Source organism: Oryctolagus cuniculus, chromosome 3, assembly GCF_051225735.1.
Source record: "Oryctolagus cuniculus isolate XC-2025 breed Fujian yellow rabbit chromosome 3, ASM5122573v1, whole genome shotgun sequence".
NCBI lineage: Eukaryota > Metazoa > Chordata > Mammalia > Lagomorpha > Leporidae > Oryctolagus > Oryctolagus cuniculus.
In genome coordinates this window covers 38,807,542-38,825,348 of record NC_142869.1, presented here as the reverse complement: position 1 = coordinate 38,825,348, position 17,807 = coordinate 38,807,542, and the positions used below count along the sequence as shown (strand labels likewise).

Sequence of the window (17,807 nt, the reverse complement as noted above, 5' to 3'; positions counted from 1 at the left end):
ACTTGCAAGTGCCAGGGGCCAGTTTTCTGGGATGCTGGTTCTTGAAGCAGCCTCACAGTGAGTTTTCCTTCTCAGCACTTCTGGGAAAGCCTAATGCCTGGAACAGAAGCGGCCAGGATTGAGGGAGGGGCCAGGAAGTCAGGGTGCCCTGTGTCCTCACTCCTGAACCTCCTGCTCCGTCTCTGTCTCTTTCAGGCCAGCCATGGCATCTGGAGATCAAAGCTTGGGTTCCAGTTCAGATGAGGAAAACTTTCGTAGGATACTTTTCACGATCGATTCGCACCTGGGGGGCCAGGAAGTGGAGAGCCTGAAGTTTCTTTGCCTGGACTTGGTCTCCAAAAAGAAGCTGGAGAAGTGTAGCTCCGCCTTGGATATTTTTGAACTCCTCTTGACGTACAAGCTGCTGCAAGAAGAGGACCCTTTCGTCCTGGCAGAACTCCTCTACATCACGAAGCAGATCAAACTGCTGCAGCACCTCAGGTACACCAAAGAGGAAGTGGAGCGTTTGCTGCCCGAGAGAAGGAAGGTGCCCCTGTTCAGGTGAGCTGGGACTAAGACCGCCTGGGAGGAGGGGTTTCTGTCTCATGTTCGGTCTAGCCATTGGGCTTTGTTTCGGCTGTGAAAGGTCTGTTTATTTATTTATTTGAAAGTCAGATATTTGAAAGTCAGAGGGAGGGAGGGTAGGAGGGGGAGAGAGAGAGAGAGAGAGAGAGAGAGAGAGATCTTCTATCCACTGGTTTACTCCCCAAATGCCCGCTAAGATCCAGGGCTGGACCACGCTGAAGCCAGGAGCCAGGAACTTCATCTGGGTCTCTGATATGAGGTGGGAGGGTAGGAGGGACCCAAGTGCATGGGTCATCCGTTGCCTCCCCAGGCACGTTAGCCAAGTAGTTGGTTCTCCCACCCGCACTCCGCTGGGAATGCCAGCACTGCAGGCGGCAGCTTAACCGGCTGCGCCACCATACTGGCCTCTGAAGTGTTTTATGGCCTGGTGATTAGAACCGTTCAGTTCTTCGGAACCTGAGCTACCCCGGTCAGTGAAAGGAATGATGAATTCCAGAAGTTCCTAGATCCACTCTGAGGGATGTTAGTGTGGGGAGGAAGTACTCAGCTTTTTCTGGCTGTAGATGATGTGACTATCTTGATGTTGAGGTAGTTCCTTCCTTTTATAAAAATTATGTATCTGAAAGAGACAGAGCGGTATCTTCCATCCACTTTTGTTTTCTCTTCCACAGTGCCCAGAACTCAACCTGGGTCTTTGATGTGAGTGACAGGGACCCAACCACTTGACTCACCATTTGCTGTCCCCCAGGGTGCACGTTAGCAGGAAGTTGGGATGTGGGAGTTCTAAGTAGTGTCTTAACTTGTACCAAGTGCCTGCCCTGGTTTCATTTCTTTTTCAACACATGGTGGGCAACACAGTATTGGCTGCCATCAGGCCCTCTCTGCCAAAGACCTCTAACGACTTTCTAGGGCGGGCCCACATGATGGCAGGTGCAAGGGCGGGGCCAAGCTGAGATTGTATTTTATGTCTTCCGAGTGTGATGGAAAACAGCACTGGACCTGAATCAGGAGGCTTACTGTGTGAATGGGCCACATAGACACTCAAAGTTGTTTTCAAGCCTATACGCCACTCCCAGAGTTGATCCTTCAAAGGGATAATATTTGTAAAAGCACTGGACTGACTGAGGTGTCTTCTGCAAGTGTGAGACTTCATTTGTCATTTTGGGTGTCTGTCTCAGAAAGATGCTCTACGAACTGGCAGAAGCCATCGACACAGACACCTTAAAGAGCATGACCTTCCTTCTGAGAGATTCTATGCCCAGAACCGAGATGGTGAGTGCTTCCCGGAGAACGGGGTTTGCCTGAGCACTGCTTTGCTTGGCGGTGATAGGAGCTGCTGGAAACGGGTTCCAGGGAGGTTTCCTTCTTGCGGGAGGCAGTATTGTCCAAGGGTTAGAACATCTGCTTTCATGTCAGATGGGCCTGGATTCCAGTACTGATTCTCCTTCTCAACCTGTGATGGGGGATACGGAGTAACTGTCTCTGAGCTTGTGTTTTCTTACCTGTGGGCTCTATGGCTTGCTTCTAGGACTATTGGGAGAATACAATGAAGTAACATGCACAGAGCATTGGCCTGAGGCCTGTATTTGGCGTAGTAACCATGAACTCAATGCTAAGTGTTACTGATATCCGCTGTGTTTTATTAGATAAAAACGTAGGGCACAACCAGGGAATGAGGAGCGGTAAACAATGGCAAAGTGAGGATGATCTGTGGCGATTTCTAAGGGAGTCCTGGAGTCCCTTCCAGTGGACTTTGTGGTGTCTCCCATGTAGGATGTCTGTGAAAACCAAAGGAGACAGCTGTTTGAGGATGTGCTTTGTAAAAGGCCGTACAAGCATTGCGAATGGATAGTAATGTGTTTAATATTAACATAACTACTAGAGACTAGTATTATTGACATATCAGTCACATTTAAAAGCAGAAAAAGTACCCGTATATCTCTTTCCCAAGCCCCCAGACATTCTATTTTTCCTTTGGGCTCTAGTAACAACTTATGACAAGCAAGTTAGTGAACTTGAGAAGGGAGAAATTTTCAAAATTTACCCTGTAATACTCATCGTATTCTTTGATTGCTAATTTTTTTGGAGATTTTAAGTTATGCCATGTTTGATCATACAAAAGACTGTGAAACATGTAGGGAAGGTAAGAAATGTAACCGTGAAGTGTGCATCTGTGAACCCACCATCTAACTTCTGAGTGCGAACAGGAGAAGGCCCCCAAGCAATCTTCCCCAGAACTACTGATATTATTGGCAAATTTTAAAAATCACTGAGGTGTAGGAAGCTGTTTTATATAAAGGATGTCAAAGAAGGACAATACGAACAATTCATCAAACAGGTTTCCTGGTCTCAGGTCTGAAGACCAAAGCAGGTTAATTATATTTTGGCCTCAATCTTTGAGTCATTTCCACCACTATTCCACCCCGTTCTTTTTCTAAAGCCCTCGGGAATTCCAGCCTCTTACATCCTTCTCACTGGCCACTCTTCCTTGGGGTTCCTTTCTCCCGAGGACTGGTTGCAGGCTCCTCGAGGTTGGGACAGAATCTTCTTCATGTTTATAGCCCAGGACTGGGCAGAATCTGTTCCACACGGGTGCTCAAGTGGTCTCAATGAGGCATGCATGAATGGCATGATGTGATTTCTGCCTCTGTTTCTTTCTGAGAAAGCTGTCTGAACACTTCCTGTTTAGGTGATTTTGCAATGAGTTCTGAGGCTGTTGGCAGGCTGATGGAAACTGTTGCTGGGGATGTGGGAAGACATGACATTCTCATAGTTGTTGTTGCTCATCAGAATCTACTGATTGTCCTCCTTAGACGGTCTCTGAAAGTCCTGTGCTTGTCTTATACTCTTTGTTAAGAAAATCTTTTTCCTTATTTAAAAAAAAATTTTGGTTGTTAAAACAATCCAAAGCAAGAAACAGAACACAGGAATTAAAAATGACACGAAGGAAGTTTGTAAAGCTGTATAGTTTTGCATACATTCCTACGGACTTACTTCTAAGGGTACAGTTTAAAAACTTGCTATGGGATCTCAAATCCCCTTAGGTTGGGTGGTAAAAATACCATCTTAAGTGTTAAAGTGATCATGTGGATAGGACTGAGTGTCTGGTAATAATAATAGAATTAAAAATGAATGAATGCAGTCCAAGTGATCAATTTCAGTTCACAATTGATCATAATGAAAGGACTAAGAGTCAAAGGGAGCACATAAACAAGTCTAGTACCTGCTAATACTAACCGATAGAATAAATAAAGGGGAGAGTGATCCAACATGGGAAGTGAGATACTCAGCAGACTCATAAAATGGCAGATGTCCTAAACAGCACTCTGGCCTCAGAATCAGCCCTAAAGGCATTCGGATCTGGCTGAAAAGCCCATGAGAGTATTTCAGGCATGGAAAGCCAAGACACTCTGGCAAAAACAAACAAACAAACACACAAACAAACAAAAAAACACCTAAATGAAAGATCTCTGTGAGTGAGATCCCAGTGGAAAGAACAGGTCATCAAAGAAGGAGGTACCTTTCTCTGAAGGGAGGAGAGAACCTCCACCTTGACTATGACCTTGTCTAAACAAGATAAGAGTTGGAGAACTCAAAAGGCTTCCATAGCCTTGGAATCTCATGACTGGAGCATAGGGAGATTACTGATGCCATAAACAGGAGTGTCAATTTGTAAAGTCAACAACAGGAGTCACGGTGCACTTACTCCTCATGTAGGATCTCTGTCCTTAATGTGTTGTACATTGAGACTTAATGCTATAACGAGTACTCAAACAGTATATTTCACTTTGTGTTTCTATGGGGGTGCAAACTGTTGAAATCTTTACTTAATGTATACTAAACTGATCCTCTGTAAAAAAAAAAAAAGAAACAAATTATCAATTCCCAACTTGACTCTCACTGGGATTAAACATGACAATAGGTCTGATCTGATTTCATCATCATTTAAAAAATCATCTATTATTTTTCACTTTATGTTTCTGTGTGGGAGCAAACTGTTGAAATTTTTACTTAATGTATACTAAACTGATCTTCTGTATATTAAGAGAATCGAAAATGAATCTTGATGTGAATGGAAGGGGAGAGGGAGTGGGAAAGGGGAGGGTTGCGGGTGGGAGGGACGTTATGGGGGGGAAGCCATTGTAATCCATAAGCCGTACTTTGGAAATTTATATTCATTAAATAAAAGTTAAAAAAAAAATGAATGAATGCTCCAACTTGGGAAGCAGTCCACACAGCAGACTCATAGAATGACAATCGCTTTAAATAGCACTTTGACCTCAGATTCAGCCCTTAAGGCATTCTGGTTTGACTGAAAAGCCTGTGAGAGCATTTCAGGTATGGAAAGCCAAGACACCATAGCAAAAAATGTTCTACATGAAAGATTTTGGTGGGTGAGACTCCAATGGAAAGAGGTAGTCAACAAAGAAGGAGGTACTTTTCTCTGAAGGGAGGAAAGAACTTCCATTTGCTTATGGCCTTGTCTACATACTGATGGACTTTGTGGATTGAAAAGGCTTCCATATCCTAGGCAGCTCATGTCAAGAGTATTGGGTAATCACTGATGTCATACATGAGAGTGTTCACTGTTAAATTAACAACAAGAGACACTGTGCACTAAGTTCCCATGCAGGACTTCTGTCCTCCAATAGTTGCATTATAATTATGTCTAAGTACTTGCCAAAGATGTATCATGCTTGGGTGCTTCTTTAAAGTTTATTAAGTTTCTAAAAAAAAAAAAAAAGAAGTGAAATTAACTTCAAGATGTAATGACTTTGAACAGCGCTGACTGTTGAGGAACAGTTTTTGTTTGTTTGTTTTGTTGATTTTTTTTTTTTGTGCAAATTGTTGAACTCTTTACTTAGTATAGAGTTGGTCTTCTGTGTATAAAGTTAATTAAAAATGGATATTAGTGGAGAATTGGACTGGGGATGGGAGAGGGAGGAGGAGGAGAGGTGGGAGAGTGGGAAGAATCACTATATTCCTGAAATTGTACTTATGAAATGCATGAAGTTTGTATTCCTTGAATAAAAGGCTTCTTTGTGGGAAAAAATCAATCTTACCAGGAAAAAAAAAAAAAAAGAAAATGGCACAAAACATACAGCTTGATGTATTATTATAAGGCTAATCTCTTTGAAATAATCACCCAAATCATTAACTTTTAAAGATTGATTTGTTTAGCCGGCGCCGCGGCTCACTAGGCTAATCCTCCGCCTAGCGGCGCCGGCACACCGGGTTCTAGTCCCGGTCGGGGCACCGGATTCTGTCCCGGTTGCCCCTCTTCCAGGCCAGCCCTCTGCTGTGGCCAGGGAGTGCAGTGGAGGATGGCCCAGGTGCTTGGGCCCTGCACCCCATGGGAGACCAGGAAAAGCACCTGGCTCCTGGCTCCTGCCATCGGATCAGCGCGGTGCGCTGGCCGCAGCGCGCTGGCCGCGGCGGCCATTGGAGGGTGAACCAACGGCAAAGGAAGACCTTTCTCTCTGTCTCTCTCTCTCACTGTCCACTCTGCCTGTCAAAAAAAAAAAAAAAAAAGATTGATTTGTTTATTTGAAAGAGTTAGCGAAAGAAGGAGAGACACACAGTGAGAGTGTGTGTGTAAAAATATGAAGCAATAAGAATTACTTGGCTGATGCTGCGGCTCACTTGGCTAATCCTCCACCTGTGGCACCGGCACCCGGGTTCTAGTACCAGTTGGGGCGCCGGATTCTGTCCCGGTTGCTCCTTTTCCAGTCCAGCTCTCTGCTGTGGCCCAGGAGTGCAGTGGAGGATGGCCCAAGTGCTTGGGCCCTGCACCCGCATGGGAGACCAGGAGGAAGCACCTGGCTCCTGGCTTCAGGTCGGCGCAGTGCGCTGGCCGCAACGCGCCGGCCGCAATGCGCCGGCTGTAGCGGCCACTTGTGGGGTGAACCAATGGAAAAAGGAAGACCTTTCTCTCTGTCTCTCTCTCACTGTCTAACTCTGTCAAAAAAAAAAAAAAAATTCTCACATCTAGTCTGATCTTATGGTACCACGATCTTGTATGTGGTCTGTCCTAATGGAAATGTTGTTATGTGACACGACACTATTTTGATTCTTTGGCTGTAAAATGGAGATATTAAATCTCTATTATATTGTTTCTCTCTCATCTATTATTTGGTTACCCAGACTTAAAATTTATATATAAATTCTTTTTTTTTCAAAGAGTGATTTTATTTTATTTTTAAAACATCATCACTTATGTTTAAACAGAAATACAGATCATTAAAAGTGTATGAACATAGAGCAAAAAATGTAGCTTTTACTTAATCAGTTACATGAATGAAGCTGTTTTTAAGTTTGTTCACAAACAAACCATTTTAACCACTAAACAAATTGTATTTAAATTAACAGTAGTTAAAATGTAAAACTTCAAATTTAAACATGAAAATATAGAACAACAACAAAAAAACAGGGAGTATCTTCATTACCAAACAGATTAACAAATTTGCAGGTCCTCAGGTCCTTTCTGAGGCATATCAAGACACCTACATCAAAGGTTGCATTCATTTAAGAATTATCAATACATGTTCAGTGCTGAGACTAATTGTAGCACTTACAGTATATACAAAGCAGTACTAGACTACTATGGTTGACATTTGAGAAACACAGATTTAAGCTTTATGCTACAACTTGCAATTTAACAATACAGCTAACACAGTGACAATTATTCATTTCATATTTTTTTCTCCTAAAACTCAATAAGCAAGTTATCATTTGAACACATGGAATAATGCCATGTCTTCTTCCCTTATAATGGTAAATTTTAGAATTCAAATACTTTGTATCGTGGAAACTTTACCTAGCTGTACAAAGGCTCCCAAATACAGTACAGTCAAAAAGTTTCTTCTGTGTAGATTCCCTTAATTTATAGTTATTTTAGTACAGATAAATGTAAGACACTACTCCAGATTATTGGGCAACAAAAATGTCAGTGTGTCACTGCCTGTATTTATGTACGAGCACACCACAACCACAGCCATGGCAAGCAAATGCCCTCACATGTCCCCCACTGCTCCGGGGTCCCTTCCCACATCACAGGAGCTAGTTTAATGGATACTGTCGGGTCTCAACCTATCTCTGAAAGTTCTTATTAAAAATTTTGAGATTTAACGAATGGAACATCTACAGTTTCAATAAGCTAGTTTTTTTCTTACTCTTCACTAACTAGTTCAAATACAATAGATAATGTTTACATTTTTATAGATCCCTTATTAAAATGATTAAGGTATCTAAAATACCATTAGTGGATAAAATATCAACCAAAAGATGACACTACATATTTCTGAGACTTTTTTTCCCTAATTAGAAAAGCTATGGGATTCATAATTCATAGATATAATAGATATAACATAGCTATAATGACACTTCCGCCCCGCTGTTTTACAGCATCAGTAATAAGAGTAAATGCATGAAACGCAGATCAGAAGAGCAGGATTTCAGGAGAAAGATCTAGTAAGCACTTGGCTTTTGGATGCCTCAAACACGAAAGAGTTCACAGTGCTTATAAGCACTATCATTATTTTCATCCTTTAAGTAGTTCAAATCTTTATTTCATTTCTAATTTTATCCAAAATAAAAACTAATTCATTACATAAGTATCTTATCAATTTCAGTTTTCAAGTATTCAAGTAATGCAAACCCAAGTATTTTCTTTTGTGGCAACAACACACTTGTGCACTGAGCTTTAAAGACAGGGAAAAATTCATTTAAAATAACTGATACACTCTTCTGCCCAAAGACGTGAGAGCTAAGACTTAACAGTGTAATCACATGAATGGTATGTAATAAGAGAAGGAAAAACAAGATGGTCCAATATAACCAATGTCTTCTTTTTAATAAGATTAAAAAACAGATTGCCTTAATATGTGGCTAGATTCCCAGTAGCAGGATATTCTGAAATCTAGGGACTATAGAAGAAAAACCAGAGTCATTTCAATTTCCCTGCCGTTTTTCCATCCAGAGATTTGTTTTCTAACTCAGATATCCTTTCTTCTGCCTCACCGAGTCTGTTGTTAAGGGTTTCCTCTGCATTTTTTATTTGATCTATTGAAGTCTTCATCTCCAATATTTCATTTTGATTTCTCTTTAAAATCTCAATTTCATGGGAAAAAAACGTTCATTCATGGATTTCTTTAACTCATGGATTTGTTTCTGATTACTTCCAAGTAATCCTATGATCAATTTTTTGAATTCTGTTTCTGGCATTTCTTCAGTCTCTTCATCTTCACATTCTAGTATTGAAGGGTTGTTGTGTTCCTTTGGGGGCATCATGTTGTCTTCCTTAGTCTTATTTCTTGAGTTGCTGTGTTGTTTATTCTGGGGCATTTGTGCAGATGGTTGTTGTTGTTGTTTTTTCTGTGATGGCGTTTATCCTTGGACTACCCCTCTGTGGATTAGTGGAGTGTCTGCTCTGTCAGTGAGTGCCCGGAAGTGGTCCTCTGGGTGTGTTCAGGGAGCTCTGTTCAGTGCTCCAGTGTGAGGGGAGTGTCCAAGGTGACACCCAAGTAGTATGGTAAATTTCCTCTTTTTGTTTCTTTTTTTTTTAATCAGAGTGAGGTTTAATCTGCTCTGTTGGCATAGTCTCACGCTCACCTCCTCTCCTCCAAGGAGACCAACGCCTGATCTCTAGCCCCAGTGGGTATGCTTTCATTTGCACTGCCACAAGAACCACACAAAGGATCCGTGCAGTTCTCAGTGTGAGCATGGATCCTACGGCAATGTCCCTCACCAGGGAATCGAGGAGCCGCAGACATGTGGAGCCACCCACAGTGACTGCCCAGAGACCCAGCCCTGCTCTGCATCCTCACGCGCAGCAACAATGTTTTCACAGTCCCAACACACGAGGCTCCCATGGTTGTGAGCGCCCAGCCCCCTGTCAGTTCTCCCAGCCAAATTCAGCATCTCTGATGGGCTGGTAGCTGGGCACACAGACACAGGCTGGCACAACTGTTACATATGTCCAAAATGGCATCTGCCCTCTCCCGGTTAGTTACAGGACGCTGGTGCCTGGAGGTCGGGGACAGAGAAATGTGCCCCCCTTTTCCCTCTAGGTTGTGAGGTACACTATGCCCCACAGAGCTCCAAGCTGTACTCACTCCAGGTTCTTCCCGCAGCTTTATCACCAATGCCTTGGGCTCCCATGGTCTGTTCTCACCTCATTTTCCAAAGATGTTGCTGGGGCTCTCATGGCTGTGCACATCCATATCCTCCACTTAGAGCCACAGATCTCTAATTTGTATGGAGTTTCCTCTGCCACTTCCCCCTCACTCTTCCCTGAAATTGTACTTTCTCTGCTTTTTTAAAAACTATCTTCCCCTAGACTAGAACAGTAAGCTCCCTCCCTATTCTGCCATCTTGGTGTCTCTCCTATATATAAATTTTTGTTTCTTTCTTTTATTTACTCAGTTTTCAAGATAATGAATTGATTTCTTGTCATTAACTGAAGATGACCTGTTATAAAAAATACATGTAAACTGAACTCAGGGATTTAAACATACTTGAGGGAATTCAAGCCATTGCAGTGGTCCTTATTGAAGTCTACATTGTCCCATCGCAGCCCAGTGGGAGCCTTTTTCAGTAGGTCCTAAGTCATTTGGATAGCTTAGTCATTTTAATGTGTCTTTTTTTTAATTTTTTGACAGGCAGAGTGGACAGTGAGAGAGACAGACAGAGAGAAAGGTCTTCCTTTGCCGTTGGTTCACCCTCCAATGGCTGCCGCAGCCAGCGTGCTGTGGCCAGCGCACTGCACTGATCCGAAGCCAGGAGCCAGGTGCTTCTCCTGGTCTCCCATGGGGTGCAGGGCCCAAGGACTTGGGCCATCCTCCACTGCCTTCCCGGGCCACAGCAGAGAGCTGGCCTGGAAGAGGGGCAACCGGGACAGATTCCGGTGCCCCGACCGGGACTAGAACCCGGTGTGCCGGTGCCGCAGGTGGAGGATTAGCCTAGTGAGCCATGGTGCCGGCCTTAATGTGTCTTTACTGTCTTGCAGAGATGTCCCAGGTTCATTTTTTGTACCTCCTGCCAGTCCTGGAGTCTGTCACTTCTCTAAAAAGCTTTGACTTCTTTTAATGAGCAATGTTATTTCAGGGCCACAGACGAGGTGCTAAAGGATGCCCAATGCACATCGCTTGATAATTGCTTCTGGGTTTTCTTCTCCCCAATGAATACAGCTGGGAAGTGTGTGTGTGTGTACTTGTATGTGTGTGTGAATTTTGTTTTCATTTATTTGAAGTCAGAGTTGCAGAAAGAGATCGAGAGAGATCTTCCATCCGATGCTTCACCTCCCAGATGGTTGCAATGGCCAGCACTGGGCCAGGAGGAAGCCAGGAGCCCGGAGCTCCATCCAGGTCTCCCACATGGGTGCAGGGGTCCAAACACTTAGGCCATATTCTGCTGTCTTTCCCAGGCCATTAACAGGGAACTGGTTTGGAAATGGAGCAGCCAGGACTCCAAGTGTTTCCTATATGGGATGCCAACATTGCAGGCAGTGGCTTTACCCACCATTCCACACTGCTGGCCTCGTGTGTGTGAATTTTTGTTTTACTTAACATAGGTCATGGGTTCATTCTTCTAGTTTTAATTCAAATTCAAGTCAATCAGGTTTTTATTTAACCTCTTTTGTCTTATAGCTGTATCTTTTCCAGGTTCTCAAGTCACAGAGGATGACATGATTAGAAAGTTACATAATTACTTCCCTCATTACACACACAACGGTCTCAGCAGATCAATATATTACTTCTTCTTCTTTTTAAAAGATTTATTTTATTTATTTGAAAGTCAGAGTTACAGAGAGAGGTAGAGACAGAAAGGTCTTCCATCTGCTGGTTCACTTCCCAGAAGGCCACAAAGGCTGGAGCTGTGCCAATCCGAAACCAGGAGCCAGGAGCTTCTTCCGGGTCTCCCACACGGGTGCAGGGGCCCAAGGACTTGGGCCATCTTGTGCTGCTATCCCAGGCCATAGCAGAGAGCTGGATCGGAAGAGGAGCAGCTGGGACTAGAACCGGTGCCCATATGGGATGTTTGCGCTTCAGGCCAGGACTTTAACCCACTGAGCCACAGCTCCGGCCCCAATATATTACTCCTATCTCCAGTATGATTGTTCACAGTAGGGGGAAAGTTAACTTGCCTATGCTATGCCCTTTCTTTCCCTATTGGACTTGAGAGTTGAAATATATCTACACTGTCAGAGCACACAGCCATTGTACACTACTCTCTCGTAATCCTTGTAATTTAATCTGTGCTTTACAAATATATACAAAGAATGCTTCAAAAATGTGGAAAGTGGGATTAAATATTAGTTTATTTTGGGGGATAAAATTTTGAAATCCATACATAGCTTTTTCAAAATTATGCATTTTCTATGAACTTTTTGAAGACCTCTTATATATCTAGCCTAAAGGTCTAAGAGGTTTTGGAGAGTTTTTAAAACATAGAAGTCTTGATTGAGATGACAATTTTTTAATGCACTGTTAATTTTTTAAAGATTTATTTATTTATTTGAGAGGCAGAGTTACAGACGGAGTGAGAGAGGGAGAGACAGAGAGAGAGAGAAAGAGAGAGAGAGGTCTTCTTTCTGCTGGTTCATTTCTCAAATAGCTGCAATGGACAGGACTGGGCCAGGCTGAAGTCAGAGGCTTCTTCTTGGTCTCCCACATAGGTGCAGGAGGCCAAGGACTTGGGCCATCTTCTACTATTTTCCCAGGCCATTAGCAGAGAGCTGGATCAGAAGTGGAGCTGCCAGGACTCAAACCAGCATCCCTGTGGGATGCAGGTGCCACAGGCAGAGGCTTAACCTACTACACCACAGCGCCAGCCCCAACATGATAATTGTTTATAAAGCGCTGTAAGGATGTTTTGCTTCTGCCAGATAATTTCAGTTTGTAAAGCTCATGTTTGCAGTGCTCCTGTTTGCAAAGCAGTAACCTGCTGAAGTGACAGCATTTGCCTTAAATGCAGAGTCTCAGCACAGGAGAGCCTTGAAGTTTGAAAAGCTCTCTGGGTGTTTCACATTATTTTCTCTCCCTAGTTGGGGTTCCTTCCTTTCCTTCCTTCCTTCCTTCCTTCCTTCCTTCCTTCCTTCCTTCCTTCCTTCCTTCCTTCCTTCCTTCCTTCCTTCCTTCTTTCTTTCTTTCTTTCTTTCTTTCTTTCTTTCTTTCTTTCTTTCTTTCTTTCTTTCTTTCTTTCTTTTGACAGGCAGAGTTAGACAGTGAGAGAGAGAGACAGAGAGAAAGGTCGTCCTTCTGTTGGTTCACCCCCCAAATGGCCGCTACCACCGGCGCGCTGCACCGATCCAAAGCCAGGAGCCAGGTGCTTCCTCCTGGTCTCCCATGGGGTGCAGGTCCCAAGCACCTGGGCCATCCTCCACTGCCTTCCCGGGCCACAACAGAGAGCTGGCCTGGAAGAGGGGCAACCGGGACAGAATCCGATGCTCCAACCGGGACTAGAACCCAGAGTACCGGCACCGCAGGCGGAGAATTAGCCTAGTGAGCCACAGCGCTGGCCAGTGGTATCTTTCTTTATTGTTGTCCCCTCCCTATGCCAAGGGCACAGTTGGATATTATGGGGTGGGGGCGGTATAGGGTCTGGGTAGTCTGGGGTGGGAGGTGAGGGGTGAGGGAAATGGCTTTGTTACAGGAGGACTGATACACTATATAGTCGTTTTCTGGTAGGAAAAGCCCAGGATGTGTTTTCTTCTTTGGTTTCCATAGGTCCTAGATGTTGTCTGAAGGCATCTGTAGCTACAGAATCACATTTAGGGTCAGAAGCATTCCAGATGTTTTTTTCTCTGTTCAATCAGCTGTTTTTCAGGGGTGGGGAAACTTTTTTTTCTGTCAGGGGTCATTGGGGGTATTTGTAACATCATTTGCGGGCCATATGACATCATGCACTTATAAATGAACCTGCTATGGACTTCATGAACTTTGAGTCCTGCCTGTGGCTGCCTTGGCAGGGCCAGACCAGATGATTTCACATCAAAGACTTACACTCAAGCAGCCAAAGGACTGGCTATGTTTTTCTAACTCAGTACAACAGTGAAAGGGAAAAGTCGCTATATTAAGCTGTGGCACGGAACAGGTCACATGCAAGAAAACTGCACTTCCTTCGTGGATCCCAAATGTTCTCAGCCTCATGCCCCAGATCTGGCTGTGCAGCACATGCCACAGATCCGTCCAGCTTGGTTTCTTCTGGATTTCGCAGTCAGGCCAGCCTTTGGAAGTGAGTAAAAGCCAATCTCTACTTTAGAGGAGTTTCCCTCCATGCTTAATGAGGTTGATTTCCTGCTATTGCTGCTAGGGAAGACTTTATCACGGAGATCAGTCATTTCCCAGCCCCTGGAGGTGGCACCCTTCCAAGGGAAAGAAGTTGAATTCCTACAGCCTCTCCAGGGGGACAAAAATGATCCTTGCAGGCTTTTCTGGGATTCCTCATTGATAGCATTCTTATATATTTCAGCTTCCACACATCCTGAGAGCTGTCATAAAATTATTCTCAGCACAGCAGCTGGCACAGAACGCTAAACGTAAAGGAAGCCGCACCCAAACCTACTGGCTTTTTAGCACAGAAACAAAACATGAGCTTGCAGATGTTTCCTGCAAGTATTTGTCAGGGTGGCTGGCGTTCTTAAACTGGGGCAATGCACAGGCTTGATGCAGATTGCGTGTGTGTGTGTGCGCAGGAGATTTTTCTAAACATCTGAGAAACTTTTTACAAAGTGTCGCGCGAACTTCCATCATTGCTTCCGGAATCACGTTGTAGCTTCTTTTCGGCCCAATGTGTGAGTTTCTGTTTCGCGGTGCAGAGCTTATTTGCACATAACCTTGGCAACGCATTGCATGAGGGAGGGCTCCTTTCGCCCTCTCTGCCCTGCGGGTTAGCTCTGAGGAGCCTTCCTCCATGCCCTCCTCTCTCCAGCCTCAGTCCCTGGCAGAGCGCGGTGTGTTTGGGGCTGCAGGTGCAGCGCAGGCACAGCGCAGGCACGTCTTTGCCTGTCTCTGGAATTTCTTGAAAATTTTTGCTTTCTCTCTCTCTCTCTCTCTTTTTTTTTTCTTTTTTTTTTTTTTATCAGATGAGGATAGAAACCTGTTGAGACTTTGAAACTCGGTGTTTCTCTGACTTGTTTGCATTTTGGGTGTCTTGTTTGAAAACACATACACAGGTACACACATATATTTTCATTAACTCTTCCTCTTCCTTATATTACTCTTCTGTCTCTCCTTTATTCTCAGCTTGTTGATGGGACAGTCTACACACTTCCTCCACTGACTCAACTCCTAGTCTCACTCTAATGTGTTCCAGTTTGGCTGCAGCTTGCACCTGCTGCATCTCAGCTTGCTAAAACCTCCAAGGGCCGTCTGATAACCAGTTTTCAGATTCTCAGCACTTTCTGCCCTCAGTTCTCTTTTCCTGGAATGTCCTTTTCCGGGTTGTCATGAGGGTCTCATCTTCCTTCCAGAAACAGCTGAAGAATCACCTCCCACGTGGAGCCTGGGACTGGAAGAGGTGCATGATGAGTGAATGAGGGATGTCACCCACTGAATTAATCTTTGACTCTTCTTTATTTCTTCCCCCACTTGCAATTCATCTCCCTACCTCCCAGATTACACTTAAGAAATGAGTCTCCAATCCAGTGTCACTCCTGCTGCTGTAAACAGGTCGTGATCATGTCTGCACCAGATCTTCCTGCCAACCTTGTCTCTCTAATGCGTCTCCTCCTCCAACCCACCCTTAAGATTTCTTTTTTCTTTTTTTTCTTTTTTTTTTTTTTTTTTTTTGACAGGCAGAGTGGACAGAGAGAGAGAGAGAGACAGAGAAAGGTCTTCCTTTTGCTGTTGGTTCACCCTCCGATGGCCGCTGCGGCTGGCGCGCTGCGGCCGGTGCACTGCACTGATCTGATGGCAGGAGCCAGGTGCTTCTCCTGATCTCCCATGGGGTGCAGGGCCCAAGCACTTGGGCCATCCTCCACTGCACTCCCTGGCCACAGCAGAGAGCTGTCATGGAAGAGGGGCAACCAGGACAGAATCCGGCGCCCCGACCGGGACTGGAACCCGGTGTGCCGGCGCCGCAAGGCGAGGATTAGCCTAGTGAGCCGCAATGCCGGCCAAGATTTCTATTTAACAAACACACGTGTTCATGTCACTGGTCTCCTTGACCCAAACCCTCACCCAAACCTTGCCTGGTGTGTGTGTTCCTTCACCATTCTGGCCACGCCCTAGCTCTCACTTGGGATGGAAGTGGGTTTGCACCCAAGCCTCCTTCCCAGCTTTCCAGAAGGCACTGGCCCCTGTCAACCTTCAAACTGTCCAGCATGGAGAGGCTGGGGACTTCTTCCCCAGCTCCCCACTCTCCCTGCTTACGTCTGCAGCTAGCTGCTGGTGCTTGGGTGTTCACTTTCTAAGAATTGTGACCTCGGGAAAATGACTGCCCCTTTCTGTCCCTCTGTAATTTCTCCTTTAAAAGGAGGACTATCAGTGGGTTGCTTTGAGGTTAGTATGTAGCAAACGCTGTGCTTGATGTATAGAGAGTTATATAGAGGGTGTCTGGGATAAATAGGGATCACACCGAGACTTGTTTAGTTATGCCTCTTCTCTTACACTAGTGAGCCCCATGAGGGCATGAAATACACCTTAATCATCAGCGGCCACACGGGTGATGTTTAATAAATGAGTGGCTAAGCACCGGCCACACGGGTGATGTTTAATAAATGAGTGGCTAAGCACCGGGCAGGTAAATGGGGCTCCCTGCATTCTCTCGCAGAACTCGCTGCATTTGCTGGAACATCTGGAGAAACGTGATGATATACATGAAGACAATCTGACGTACTTGGAGGACCTCTGCAAAAAGGTGGCCCCTAGCCTGATGAGAATAATAGAGAAGTACAAAAATGAGAAAGGTAAGTAGTGGGTGATGGGCATTCTTAAACCAATTGGCCACGCTTATCCACCATTCTGTTACTATTCTGTAGGGAGAGCCATAAATCTCCCCATTTGTTCATTCAACACGTATATATTGAACGCACACTTTGCACCCGGCGCTGATTTAGAAATTGCAGGTATAGCAAGGAACGGAGCAGAGTCCCTATCCTTAGAACTTCTTTCTAATGGGGGAAAGCAGTTTTTGACAGATGTCTTCGTGTGATTCTTATATGTTTGCTGGGAGGATAGGAAGTTGTTTTCAGTGAAATGGCAGAAACGAAGGAGGTAGGATAGTACAGGGGTTAGGGGTCGGGTCTATAGAATCAGGTGACTTGTGTAGTGTGGTGGCTCTTTCTTTATCTTTCTATGTTTTACTTTTCCCATCTGTAAAGTGGGCATAATAATAGTACATGCCACATAGATTTCTATGAGGACTGAATGAGATAATTCCTATAAAATACATGTCTGGTGTGGAGTGAACATTCAATACATGTTGGTAATATGATGTTTGTCAAAGACTTTTGTTTTCTTAGAAATTACTAGCATGGAAGAACTTCATTTTATTATTCTACTTCTTTCCCTAGTCTGTCTTATAAAAGCAATTTTGCTGTGATGTTATATGGAGGTAGAAGCATGGAAGAAATCAAACCTGGCTACTTCACCAATGGGTTAACAGGCTAAACATTTGTGAGTCAACTTGTGCATTGTTTAAGCTAGAATATACCTAAAAACTCCTGGATATGTTCATGAGACTTTATGCCACGCCCTTATTTAATGCAGTGACTCAAGCTGTCGGGCAGATTTCCTGGACTAAGAAATGAAACTAAGAGGAAACTCCTCTCTATGAATTCGATGAATACAATGAGCTGAGGAATAAAAACTACTGTTGTTAAATTGATAAAATATCAAAAATAAAGCAAGGAAGAAACATGTAATTTAAGTAAAAGTCACAAAGGAGCAGCAAAGTTCTTCCTCCTGTTATCAAGTGAGGACTAGAAAGCAGGAAGTTGATAGTGCGAGAGTATGTGCAGTGTTCACAGGCACTCTGAATGCTGAGGTCGTCTTCTGGTTACGTTGTCATTTTCCTGGAACGTAGCATCTCACACAAAATGAACACGAGGCAGGGGATCGGGATGTTTTGGATATTTAAATTCTGGAGAAAGCGCCTAATTTCTATGTGCTTCAGGTTCACCTTTGCCTCAGTGACTCTTGAGGCCCAAGCTTTATATCAGGAGAAGAGTTTTAATTTTGAGGTTTTGTTTCTACAACCTGCTTGTCTGCGATCACTTTGGGGTGCCAATTATGATTAATAAT

The 17,807-nt window shown here is 44.2% G+C and overlaps 1 protein-coding gene across 5 annotated transcripts in view; it reads left to right on the top strand.

Moving 5' to 3' along the window:
- CASP10 (caspase 10) overlaps positions 1–17,807 on the top strand; it is a 42,021-nt gene that overhangs the window by 2,115 nt on the left and 22,099 nt on the right. Inside the window, exons 2-4 of one of the 5 annotated variants that reach the window (XM_008258926.5) lie at positions 196–540; positions 1,743–1,836; positions 16,336–16,471. In XM_008258926.5, coding sequence (XP_008257148.3) covers positions 203–540; positions 1,743–1,836; positions 16,336–16,471 — 568 coding nt within the window. In that variant the 5' untranslated portion in view covers positions 196–202. Of the gene's footprint in view, positions 1–195; positions 541–1,742; positions 1,837–14,235; positions 14,357–16,335; positions 16,472–17,807 lie in introns of those variants that run through there. The other 4 variants (XM_089327933.1, NM_001099966.1, XM_089327934.1 and 1 more) reach the window with 4 other exon arrangements.